The sequence below is a fragment of the Rhinichthys klamathensis genome, unplaced genomic scaffold (genome assembly GCF_029890125.1).
Source record: "Rhinichthys klamathensis goyatoka isolate OS25496 unplaced genomic scaffold, OSU_Roscu_1.1 h1tg000032l_1, whole genome shotgun sequence".
Taxonomy (NCBI): domain Eukaryota; kingdom Metazoa; phylum Chordata; class Actinopteri; order Cypriniformes; family Leuciscidae; genus Rhinichthys; species Rhinichthys klamathensis.
Genome location: NW_026606581.1, coordinates 442292 through 456354, shown reverse-complemented (window position 1 = coordinate 456354; position 14063 = coordinate 442292). Strand labels below are relative to the sequence as shown.

Below are 14063 nucleotides of genomic sequence, written 5' to 3'. Positions count from 1 at the left end.
CAGACCAATCAGAACACAGTTCAGAGATGATTCATAAATAGCTCTAGTATTTTCAATGTGGTGAATTCCTTTTTATTTAATAAAATGTGTTGCTTAATTTGTGTTATCCCTTGTTAATGCAAAGTCATCACAAAATGATAAGGATTTGCGCTGATGTTGTCCAATACCCCACTTTGCCTGGGGCCTGTCCAAACTTTTTGGACATCTCTGTAAACTTCTCTTACAGTCATTGAGATTTTCTGAATGCTTTATACTGTATGCACTCTTGTGCTGCCCCCATCTGGTCATTTGACAGATATCTCTTCACTCGGTCATTGATTCAGGCTGATGTAGTGATGGTCCCACTGACACGGACAAACTGTGAATCATTTTACTTCATATTTTCATATTTTACTTCAGCTGTGACTGATTCTGAGAGTAGCTATCAATACGGATCAAGGCTAGATGGGGTAAATCTTGATCATGTGCACATTTGCTGCTACCAGGGTTCAGTTAGTGGTTAGCATTAGGGTTAGGGAATGACTATTTGGCCACAACGTATCATAAGGTTTGAGTTCAGAGAGGAGCTGCAACCCCTTTGCCTGGACACAAGGTGTCACTCCTCTCTTTTTACAGTGGTTGTACAGATAATATTAATATACCTGTACAAAGCTAATTGTTATGCCTATTTGTGCAGCCCTTAAAGAACCAATATAGACATGGCCATTTTTGCTCATGGGCACTTATTTACTTTTTTTTTTTTGTGAGCCAATCACCAGAGCCATAAATATTATATATTATTTTTATATGGCATAGAAACCGTTTTTGCCTGCATGGGGCTGTAGTTACACCATCTACCAACAGGGCTTAAAGGTAGGGTAGGCAATTTCAGACAGGCTAGCAATAGCAAGCATAAAGCCCCGTACACACCGGGACGAATATCGGCGCGCGTTATTCGATGAATAACGACGATGAGCCGAGTGAACATGCAAATTCATTCCCTGACATTAGATGGCGCTTAATGTAAAACAGAAATAGTCCTATGTTGTAGTCGCTGTCGTGTTTGTCATATAGTTATTTATGTTCCGACACCAACGAGACCAGCAGCTCTACATTCATCTTGCCTTGCATCTTCCTCGTCTTATTTCTTCCCGGCAGTGTAGACGCTACTTGGCGTATATCTTCTTCACCGTTACGTATGTGTGCTCGGCAAGACCGTTTTGTGTTTGAGCGCCCCCAAGTTGTGTTTTACTGTAACTTCAGAAGCTCCAGACACGTGAGCAAAAGCGCCAATCTCATTGGTCGGATAGTTTTTGACGCGGCGCGTCAAACTAAAAAAACTAACCTGAGGCGTTTTTTAAAAAATGACGCTTTTAGGCGTGGCGTTTTTCGTGTCGGTGTGCACACTCACATTGGCGCCCTTTGTTTAGTCACGAGGCGTTAAACGTCGGCGAATATCGCGCGCGAAATTCGTCCCGGTGTGAACAGGCCTTAAGACCCCACCCTCCCTTCAGAGTGTCTTCAAAGACATACATCCTCTAAAACAAATTAACGCACACAGCAGAGTCTGCAGCGTCACGAGAGATGGCATTAAATAAACCATGTCTCAAAGCACATTACAATAATAATGAACATAAATAACTTACAGAGCTCTTGTACCACCTGACTGCTGCAGATTCATTTCGCCGTTGATGGTGTTAACATAGAAACGCATAAATCTGAGTCTGAGGACGTGAACAGCTCTGGGTAGAACGTCACGGGTTGCCTTCTCGTAATTAGGGTTACGACATGGCATGAACGCAGCTTTAGCTTGTTGTTTTGTGCCGCTCAGTGACTGTCTGTCTGCAGGTGCGTGGAGGTATGGAAATACATATGTTGACAGGCAGGTAGGACCGAATGCAATGATTGGACAATAATTTTTTGGTCCTGAGTAGGGGTGGAACGGTACACAGAAGTTACGGTTCGGTTCATACCTCGGTTCAGACGTCACGGTTCGGTATGATTTCGGTACAATGGAGTGAAAAGCAAAACAAAAATGCAGAAGGCATTTTTATAAATGTCTTAAGCCTTGTATTTTTTAAATAAGTTTTATTAATAAAGGCATAGAACCAGTTTATTTGTAGTGCACTGACAATAATAAAAAGATGAAAAGACCTTGAGATATGTTTGGTAATTGTACCTGAATGAATTTAAAATTAATTTACTATTTCAGATCAATATATTTGTTTTCCTTCATTTTAGTTAACCCTAACTTTATTCTCATCTGAATTATAAATAGTTGATTTCCGTATAAAATACTACCATTCAAAACTTTTGTTAACAGTTGTAGGTTACAGTTCGACAAGAGTTTACAGTGTGACAAAAGCACAATGTAGGCTAGTGTTTTATTGCGAGTGTACACAAATATAAGTAACAATTTGCAGTTTTAATGATGTCCTGTATAAAAAAGACGGAGTATGTTTTTATGTTTCCACTGTTCGATCGCGCAGGAGAGATCATTCTCTCTCGCACGCGCGCGCACACACACACACACACACACACACACACACACTGTTCGATCGCGCGATTCGCGCCCGCGCCTCTCTCTCTCACACGCGCGCGCGCGCGCGCACACACACACACACACATACTGTTAATCGCGCCTCTCTCTCTCTCTCTCTCTCTCTCTCTCTCTCTCTCTCTCTCTCTCTCTCTCTCTCTCTCTCTCGCACACACACACACACACACACTCCAGCACTGGAATCTTGATCACAGTCTTGATCGCAGCCTGCGTTCACAGTCACACCAAAAGCGAATAAAGCGAAATGTATCGCTATTTAAGAGGTTTTTTTTGTACCGTGTATTCTCCGTGCAAATTCGTGCACCGAACCGTGACGCCCGTACCGTTTCGGTTCGATACGAATACATGTACCGTTCCACCCCTAGTCCTGAGACTTCCACAGAAGATATATGTACATCTTTTAATGTTTAGACCTCTTCTATTATTGATTGCTATCAGATGTGAAGAGAGTTTCAACAGAGACAATTTATATAGAGACATGCCACTTCCTCAATCCTCAATACAACTATATAGGGAAAACCCGTAACGCCAAAGATGGCGGTTGTATGCACATGTCCCGCCCCTCCCGCTGGAAAGTCAATCGTCTGCTTTTAACAGTCAAGCCGGGAAACATTTAAGCCTATCGTCTGGTTCCACTGATGCATGCGCAGGGTTGAGGTTTGCGACAGCGGAGACGATTTGGCGACAGCGAGTTGTGTGCAAGATCAGATGGAATCCACATGGAAGAGGGTGATAACAATGCGAAGGCACCGGACTACCAAGGTAGTTAAAGCATTTTATATCGACCACAATTATGTTACCTTACATTCTAAGTATGTGCTGTAGAGCACAACACCGGCATTCTGGATAGAGACGTAAATTAAGTCGGTGTCGTGAACCCTTGCGCATGCGTAGTAAAAGTATAACCTGTGGGGAAAAAGGCGTTTTAAACCTTATTTTGGGGCAAAGTCATCAAACTTTACTGCTGTTTCTATACATGCAGTTTTTATGTCCCGGTGACCAGTGAAAGTGCAGTTCTGACTCTCTGCCCATTCATTTAGATAGGAGCCTGGTCTTGTTAGTCCGAAATAGCTGCCCGGAGGCGTTGCCAAGATGGCGGCCGAGTGGCATGACTTGCCTAGAAGGACTTTGGTTTCAACCAGTATAGCAACAAGTGTTTATAAAAAAAATTTGCCTACCGTACCTTTAACTGCTGAAACTAACCAGCTGAACATTGATCCCTAGATCCAATTCACTGGTTTAAACCGTAAGATGTTTTTATAGCGAATTATCTGGAAATGTGAGATATATCCAGCTGCAGAACCGCAGCGCCAGCGGTTTCAGAACAACAGAACGGAAGTTGAGGCGGAGCTCATACAGCCTAAATAGAGTTGCGCTATACCTATACATTTAATTTCATTTGACTGTATTATGTGATAATATTATATTTGTGTAATTTATGTGTTGTTATAAATAGTACTTAAAGACACATAAGTAAGGACATTTAATGTCAAATATACTGTAGTTATTCATATAAAATTCAAAATAAACATTTAATGCAAAGCCTCTATATGAAAACCAGTAAGGCATTTGACAACAGAACAAGCATGAAAATTCAGTAAATGAGTTTAATGATCAATGTTAAAATGCCTTGATTATTAGGGCATTAAAAAGTCATAATTATGAGATAAAAAGTAAAATTATGAAATGAGTCATGATTATAAGATAAAAAGACGAAATTATGAGATACTAAGATAAACAATTATTTAATTAAAAAGTCAAACAATATTGTCATAGTTATGACTTCGTATCTCATAAATAATTTCTACTTTTTGTCATAATTATCTCATAATTCTTCTTATCTCGTAATTGACTGTCATAATTTTGACTTTATCAGATAATTATGACTTACAGTAGTCATCATTATGACTTTTTATCTCATGATTATATCATGATTTTAAATCTCATAAAATCAATGTTTTATGTCATAATTGACATTCTAATTATTATTATTTTTATGTGGCGGAAATTGGCTTCCATAGTTGTTCACATATTTGTTAACAGGAAAGACCATGTGGCGTCCAAACAGCGGAAGTCCGACCATTAGAATTTCTTTTTGAAATCTTTATTGAGTCTGAAGTGATAAAGACAAGAATGTATATATTTATGGAGATATAGCTCCTCGGCTCTTGTAAGTCTGTTATGGGGTTTTGACCGATTGGTTATGAAGTGTGTGTAACACTCAGCGCGTGGGTGCACTATTCTACTCTTGTCTCGCACTCATCTCGTAGAACGCAGCTAATAGACGTGCATAAAGGACGCAGCAGGTCTGTGGACAATGGTGGAGGAACATGGCACTGATCTAAATGACAAAGGTGCTGAATGGGGCCGCGGTGGCAATATCGAAGGTGGAACACAAGGGCCAGGCGTTGCTATGGCAGGGATGAGAGGAGGGGGCGCTGGGACGAAACAACAGGCATCTCAAATGGCAGGTGTCCGTTTGAAAAAGACCTGAGTATAGGTCCATGTGTGCGCTTTTTATTTTCCGTACAGGAGCGCGTGAATTCTGTCGCTTAATGGAAGTAGATTATAGTTTAGTGAGTGGAATATATTAATAATAAATCAGCAAGAGAAAAGTTAAGTCATTAAAAAAGCTGTGGTTTAATTTTCTCCTTGGCATCACAATTCACAAAATATATGCAGTCCTGACACAATCCATTATCAAGTATGTGTGAATATGTAATATAATCTTATACTTGAACTGCGGAAATATAATCTGTCTTTTAAGATTTCTCTCTCTATGCACTGGGTTGTATACTTTATTGTGTCTGGCGGTGAAGAGCTGTATGCATGTGCTGCAAACACAGGAAAGATATTGACACACATGATTGAATGCAAACTCGGTTGACTGGAGGGAAATTTCCCGTGTTCACAGTCGGGACTCGGGCCGTTTGTGGGAACAAAACTCTGAACAAAACTGTGGTCTGTCACATTTTGAAAATCTGATAAGATTTTTAAAAATCTTTTAGTGTAGGCCAGCCTTTAAGCACTGAAGAAAATTGTTGAAAATTCACCTTTGCCATGAATAAATTACATTTTAAAATAGATTAAAATAGAAATGCAGCCTTGATGACCATAACAAACGTTTTTCTTTTTCTTTTTAAGTAAAAAAATACAACAACAAAAAAAACTACCAGCTCAAAACTTTTGAAGGGTATTGTTCAGACATGTTATGGTTGTCTAACTGGAACATACCCATAATGCAATTACCCACACCTGTGGTTACTCTAATAGGACACCTGTGTGAACTGAAGGGGAGCTGACTTAATCCACCCACTAAAAAACACCTTGGGAGCAGTTGAGGAATGAGGAAAGTGAAGATAGCCCCAATAGAAAGTTTAGCATCATCTGCAGATGCAATGATGCAGATACAGAATGCAATAAAATCCACACATTTTTAATGTGGCTTAACTGTCCAAATACTTCTTTTTTTTTTACGATCAGCTCCAGTTCAGTGTCATTTTGACATAGTGCCAGATCTTTTTGTCACTAATGGAACCATTTGTTTCAAACTGTAGTCAGTCAAACTGTAGTCACTGGATCAATTTCCTAGTCAGATTAGTAGGTTATGTGCACTTGACAGTAGTTGAGTGGGTGTATGTGGTTGTTGGTGTATGTTTTTATGTGTGTGTGCAATGTTATGTGGACCAGCCAATGGTCTCCTTGAATACAATTTCTTAATAAACATTATTAATTAATATAATTACTTAATAATTACAATTTTATTTATTATTTATTTATTACAATGTATATATATACATACAGTATATACATTGTGTATATATATATATAACATTCACTGGTCAGTTTTTTAGGTAGCCTACACTTTGCTAATCCCAATTTGAAACATCCTTTTGCCTTCAGAACTGCCTTAATTCTTCATGGCACAGATTCAACAAGGTGCTGGAAACATTCCTCAGAGATTTTGGTCCATATTGACATGACAGAATCACACAGTTGCTGCAGATTTGTCGGCTGCACATCCATGATGCGAATCTCCCGTTCCTCCACATCCCAAAGATGCTCTATTGGATTGAGATCAGGTGACTGTGGAGGCCGTTTGAGTTTAGTGAACTCATTGACATGTTCAAGAAAGCAGTTTGAGATGATTTGAGCTTTATGACATGGAGTGTTATCCTGCTGTAAGTAGCCATAGGAAGATGATACACTGTGGTCATAAAGGGATGGACAAGGTCAGCAACAATACTCAGGTAGGCTGTGGTGTTTAAACGATGCTCAGTTGGTATTAAGGAGCCGAAAATGTGCCAAGAAAATATCCCTTACACCATTACAGCAGCACCAGCCTGAACCATTGAGACAAGGCAGGATGCATCCATGCTTTCATGTTGTTTACTCCAACTGACCTGACCATCTGAATGTCACAGCAGAAATCAAGATTCATCAGACCAGGCAACGTTTTTCCAACCTTCTATTGTTCAATTTTTGTGATCCCGTGTGAATTGTAGCCTCAGTTTGTTACCTCTTATCTGAAAGGAGTGTCACCGGGTGCTTATTTGAGTTACTGTTGCCTTTCTATCAGCTCGAACCATTCTCCTCTGACCTCTGGCATCAACCAGGCATTTTCACCCACAGAACTGCCGTTCACTGGATATTTCCTCTTTTTCTGATCATTCTCTATAAACCCTAGAGATGGTTACGTGTGAAAATCCCAGGAGATCATCAGTTTCTGAAATACTCAGACCAGCCCGTCTGGCACCAACAACCATGCCACATTCAAACTCACTTAAATCCCCTTTCTTCCCCATTCTGATGCTCAGTTTGAACTTCAGCGGATCATCTTGACCATTTCTACATGCCTAAATGCATTGAGTTGCTGCCATGTGATTGGCTGATTAGATATTTGCATTAACAAGCAGTTAAACAGGTGTACCTAATAAAGTGGCGAGTGAGTGTATTATGCAATGTTTTAATGGAATTGCAAAAATGTAAAATTGGCATGGCAATTTTGTAAATGGAGCTTGTGGTAAGTAAGTTTTAGCTCCCTGACGCGTTGATCAATATGCCATTTCATGTTGCGTTTTTATTGGCTAGTCAGTAGACGTAGGTTATAGCAGCAAACACACTATGAGGTCATAGTAGTAACACTATGAGGTCATAGCATGCAGCAAACACATTATGAGATGCGGACACTGTCAGAAAATTATCGCAGGCTATCTTTGGTTGCAAGCCCGTGACAACGGCCGTCGTTGAACCTCTCTCCCTGTACGACTTAGGGCCGCAGTTTAGGAGCCACATCCACATAAATCGCCACAATTGGTCATCTTTCATCTGGGACAGCCCAAAATCGGACAATGTGTACTGGGCATTAAACACAATGGCAGCAAAGCACATTTCCTGGCATCGTACAACCAGAGCCAGTGCTGTTTGGTGACACGCTCTGATTTTATCTGAGAAATATGACTCTTCTTCAAAAATTTGCCAGTATAATGAGTGCTGGCTAAGCAAAGACGCTTCATTTGAGTTCAGGAGTATGCAGCGGACCTCAATGCATTACTAGAGCCAGTGCATGCTAGTGTGTGTGGTGTTAAACAAAGCCAAGATGAAGGAATGAATGTGTGTGTATACCGTATGTAAGGTTGTGCGACGATGGAAGAAGCAGAGATAGGTGTGTGTGGGTGTATCGCTAATCGAGTGAATAGCTGGGCCCACTGGAACAAGCATCATTGAGACATATTAAATGCAAGGCCATAAAAACCGCAGACAGGGGCAGGGTGTAATGGACCTCGACCAGCAGGCCTGCTAAAGGTCTACTCGATACTCAAATCGCTCTGTGATTTGAAGACTCCCTTTAGTCCGATAAAATCTCAGCACAGCACAGCTCACAGAATGAAACAACTTCATGGGATAGTTCACAAAAAAAAAAAACTGTTATCATTACTCACCATTATAACGTTTCAAACCTTTTTTTTTAATGGAACACAAAAGGAGATACTTTGTTGAATGTTTAAGCTGCTCTTTTCCATAAAGCAAAAGAATATGGTGACCGCAAAGCCAACATGAATGTTTGGCATGGAAATTAGGTCCGATTTTCACATTATGAGGATAATTCACTCTATAACAGTAGGTGGCGCTTATGGACAAGCAGAAACAATTTTAGTTTCTGATACCCACTTGTCACAGAGAATAAAGGAATTCAAACCGTATTTACATGTTTTCAAACAGAAAATCTTATTGGTTGGCCAGCATTTTTTGCAGTGCAATGGAAAAGAGATTAGAGCAATCCATCACACTGACACATGCACATTTTCATGTCTGTTTGAGAAGATAAATTAACAGCCATTTATTCAAATTAAAATGTTTATCACAGAATTTTCACACCTAAAATGTATCTTTGTGTGAACAGGCAAACTCTGAAATCTTACTATGCTAGCTAAAACTATGCTCGTTTTTATTTTAATTTCAGTTAGAAAAAAAATGTTTTTAGCTTTCAGTTTAGTTGTCATAACCCTGGTCGCTGCTTTTGTTGAATGTAAAAGAGCAGCTCTGACATTCTGCAACATTTTTCCTTTTGTATTTCACAGAAAAAAGAAAGTTGGTGTAGTTATGGCCAGTGTATCCTTGCATAATATGGAAATGAATCTTCAAAAATCTTTTTTTGTGTTTCACAAGCTATCCCAAAATCTAAAATTCCCACTTCCTGTCACTTTGTGTGATTAAGAGGACAGATCGGACTTTTTATGGAGTCCCACAAGGCTCTGTACTCGGTTTTATTAGCATAACGCTACAGAGACTCAGACAGCAAGACAAGACCTCTGCTAAAGCGAGCAGTGAAGGGCCTTCAAGTGGAGCACAAGTGCTGATGAAGAAAAGAAAGAGAGTGATTGGGCAAGGAGAGAGAGCAAGAAAAAGACAAAAGCTACTTTTTTACTCTACTAAATCACTCATCTTCGTCATACTGCCTTTATCGAGCCGCTGGATGCTGTAAATATGGAACTGACTTGGAAAAAAGGCAGATTGTGAAAGCAGAAAGAACGAAGGGTTGAAAGAGAAAAAGGGGAGAGGGGCCAATGCAGCATAATTAGCCCGAGCTGCTTGGTTACCTTCCAAACACAGCAAAGGATACTCTGAGCAGGAGAAGAGGCGGGGACAGAGAGAGAGAGAGAGACAGAGAGAGAGAGAGAGACAGAGAGAGAGAGATATGAAGGGGATGATTGCATTCCACACACACTTGAAGCCCAGTCTCCCTAGGAGACGCAGGATAGCAGCATGACACTGCAGCATCTACACTAGAGCAAAACTGTGCGATTTTTTTTATGTGTCACGTTGAGAGTGTGTGAGAGCCAGAGAGAAAGAGAAGTTCAGTTAGCAGAGAGAGCAAAGTAAAAGATATCAAGAGGAACAAGAAAGAGACTGTGGGAGTGACAGGAGAGATGCGCGTGGGGATGAAGTGGGTTTGTCGGAGGAGTTGAGCCGTGCTGCTCACACGAACACACACACCCACACACACACACATTTCCAAAAGCTCAGGAAGGAGGAGAGAATGAAGAAACACTCGGCCCGAGTGGCCCCTCTCAGCTCCTATAGCGCCCAGGTGCTCACCTGCCCCATCTCTGAAGGTAAAGCGCAATGTTTGTGTGTTTCTCAATACAAAATCGTCCCCAGAAATTAGCTAAATCTGAGAAAACCTTCCTTTGGAGATGTTCAGGGACAACCTTAAAGGTAAAAAATGTTCAAAAGTGTTTTTATTTTTATTTGAAACCTTTTTAAAAAAGTTTTCGTTTAGGACTAGTGTTAGAGTTTGGGTAATGGTTTAAGCTAGTAATTATAATTATTTATACTTAAGTCTATGTATATTCTCATTCAGATAGCTAAACTAGTGTGTGTTTGAGTAAGGAAAGATTGTGTACGTAAGAAAGGGAAAAAATAGACGTACAAAATCGCAAGTTAGCATGGTGGGAAATGTGTCGAGTGTGTGTTTCTGTGTGTGTGTGTTCGGTTTCAGAGCTTTGTGTGTTTGCAACTAAGCAGAAAAGGAGCCACCTCAGCAGTTTATATCACATTTTCAGTATTAAATTACCTTTTATTTAATGATGTACGGTTTGTCTATTTAAGCATGATACAGGTTTCATGGTGCTGTGGGGTTTTCAGAGTAACACTTTACAATAAGGTCTCATTTGTGAACATTAGTTAATGCATTAACCAACTTTAACAGTGAGCATTTTTTTTTTACAACATTATTTAATAAAAATACAATTGTTCATGTTAGTTCATGTTGCATTTAGTGTTATCTCTTCATGAATACCTTTAGGCTGAAGGGACAAACAGGAGGCATTAGCCAGCAGTGATAATTCACTTTCAGTGTTTGTTTTCATTGTTAATCTACGTTTATGCTGTACAGAAATTCTGTAAATGTCTGTGTTTCATTGAAAATGTGTTTGTGCTTTAGATTGTGTGAATCGTGCTGTTTCTTGCCTGTGTGCTTGTGTTTGGTTAAGCGTTAAATAAACAGTCCAATCCTCAGGGATACTGTTAAAGATGTGGTTTTACCACAGAAGAGTCCATTAGGATGTCTAATGACTTTTCAGTTGTGTTTTGGTGTTGACTGTGGTTGTGGCCACATATAGCATCCAGCACAGTTGCATTATGGGATTGTGATGTTTCTGGTTGCAGTTTTTAAAACTTCCCGGTTGTGCCGTTATGCAAATCTGAAGTAGTAGCTCAATTTACAATAATAACTGATGTTTTAAAGAATTTTTTTTATCCAAATTTTGGTACATATTGGATTGGTCTCAGACAAGCTGATTGATTTTTATTCATTTCAATAAATGCCTATAAATTAAAGCTTCTGACTCATCCTACTACTTCTACAGGTTCAGATTTAAAGGGATAGTTCACCCAAAAATGAAAATGCTGTCATTAATTACTCGCCCTCATGTCGTTCCAAACTCGTAAGACTTTTTTTCACATTCAGAACACAAATGAAGATCTTTTTGAGGAAATATGAGAACTTTCTGTCCCTCCATGGATATCATGAACAGATTTATCATTTACCATATGATTCAAGTGGTTTAGTCCAAATTTTTCTGAAGAGACTCGATCGCTATATATGACGAACAGATTGAATTTAGGCTTTTATTCACATATAAACATTCCTCAACTCACACATCAGTTGTGGTGAACAGAAGCTCAAGCATGTTTGCTTGACGTGCGAGAACCAATGAGGTTCATTCTCGTGTTACGCACCACGTTTGAGCTTCTGCAAGAACCAATGAGGGTTGTTCTCAATGTTTATATGTGAAAAGAAGCCTAAATTCAATCTGTTTGTCATATATAGCGATCGAGTCTCTTCAGAAAATTTTGGACTAAACCACTTGAATCATATGGATTAATTTTACGATCTCTTTATAAACTTTTTGAAGCATCAAAGTGGTAGTTGCGTAGCTGTCAATGGAGGGACAGAAAGCTCTCATATTTCATCAAAAAGATCTTAATTTGTCGAAAGTCTTAACGAAAGCCTTTTAAAAACGGCATGAGGGTGAGATATTAGTGACAAGTTTTTTTTCTTTTTGGGTAAACTATCCCTTTTATTGTGGTTCATTTTTTGTACTGATGAGTGTGAAATGCAAAATTTTTGGGGTGTAAACGATTCCTGTTCCTTTTAAAAGTTTTTTAAATAAGTAAAAAATAAAATACAGTGTATTAGTTTTAGAGTCACTGCTTGAGACATGTCAACAGCTAAACTGCTCATCATAAGTCAGTGTATATTAGCGATCCCTCCACCAAATGCCTTGTTGTAAAATTATGCTTTTGAATCTGTAAAATATAGCTATAAAATAACAATAGCATTTTGCGCAGCGCTGTGTAAATATGTTGGGGCGGTAAACCAGGGATTTACCATTGATGTGACATTTCTGTGCCTCCGCATCTTGGACCTGCGGTTCCCTGTATTGTTGGTTTCTGCAGGTTGTTAAGCTATCCAGTCAAGCTATCCGCATGATATAAAAAGTCTGTCAGTGTGGGTGCACGCTGTGGGAGCCCTTTTTTCAGCCCGAAATATGTCTAGAAAAGTTGTCAGGTATGGGTTTTTTTCTCTTTAAAAATGAAATAATTTGAGTTGAGTTGTTGTTTAGATGCAACTATGTCAGCAAACATCTGGAAACGCTCAACATCAGACCGGACAAAGGTGCTCTTACCTGAAGTACATCTTTCTAATATATTAATGCAGTTTTGTGGCTTCTCCCTGAACAGAATGTTTGCATGTTGCAGGATTTCATATAGGCTTTTTAAACTCTGTTGAATTTACATACCTTTATGTCTGGAAGGTTGAGGCATATGAAAATTAATAATGCAAAATGGGGTCAGTGTCTTGTTTGCTGTTCATGGAAGTATCCAAGGACTTAAGCTAGTGCTTTTCCCTAATGCTGTCGATCAGAATCAGTCAAAAGCCAACAGAACAACCACGTGGAAGTACTTTATACCATCAGTTCAAATATGTCCAGCCTTTTTATAATTAGAACACAAATTTTAACTAATGTTTATGTAGTCTTTATATGTATTATTATAAAACTTATATATGAAAAAAAAAATCTCTTTTCAAAGTTTATTTTTTTATTTTTGCAAATTTCATGAAATGTTATTCAAAGAATGTCATTACATTTTAGGGAGTCACATCGCATGATATTTTGATAGGCCGAACTAACCTTGCCTTGTCATAAAAGGTCAAATGATCTGATATTTTAAGAGACTTAAAGGCCCTGTAGCGAACACCCTTCTGAAACCTAAAATGATATTTGGGACACCCGGTCTCATGGACATAATGGACATGCGCACGCGGCAGCCATTGTAAGTCCACAAGACAGTAAGTGCATATGAAGTGTGCCATTTGGGACAGGGCCACACACAATCATGAGGGTCATGATGGCATTTCCTGTTGTTGTTTTTTGCATGCCTCTGCATGTTGCGCCACATGACCGTGATTTGGTGGACTAAAGTTGCAGTACTCAAGTCATTGTATCTATGAATGCCATTTTTGATTTATTTTTGAACATGTTATGTCAATGACATAAACACATTCATCTAATACTTATGAAAGATCAGTAATAAATGCTTTTCCCCAGTATTTCAATCAGGGTGAGATCCATGGCTTGATAGCACGATCACACAACAACAACGTGGCTTTGTGTGTGTGTGTCTGTGTGTGTGTGTGTGTGTGTGTGTAGACATTCTTGCTGACCCAGCACACTGCAAGCTAGTGACCATGGGCCAGCGCATGTCATCTTTTATTCCTGGTCTGGTGTAAATTGATCACTCTGAGTCTACAGCAGATCTTGGCTGTGTGATACTAGCGCTCTTCCCCTCTATTCAATCTCCCATCACCTCCCATTCACCACTGCTCTCTCTCTCTATCTATCTATCTCTCTATCTATCTATCTATCTATCTATCTATCTATCTATCTATCTATCTATCTATATATATATATATATAACTATCCATCTATCCATCTATCTATCTATCTATTTTGGC

The 14063-nt window shown here is 39.3% G+C and overlaps 1 protein-coding gene across 2 annotated transcripts in view; it reads left to right on the top strand.

Annotated features, from left to right (window-relative positions):
* Nucleotides 1-14063, top strand: part of slc35f4 (solute carrier family 35 member F4) — a 42447-nt gene that overhangs the window by 16991 nt on the left and 11393 nt on the right. The window contains exon 1 of one of the 2 annotated variants that reach the window (XM_056245486.1): nucleotides 9784-10155. The exons of the other annotated variant lie outside the window; for it this stretch is intronic. Within the exon in view, the coding sequence (XP_056101461.1) occupies nucleotides 10080-10155 (76 nt within the window). The 5' untranslated portion in view covers nucleotides 9784-10079. Of the gene's footprint in view, nucleotides 1-9783; nucleotides 10156-14063 lie in introns of those variants that run through there. 2 annotated transcript variants of the gene reach the window in all.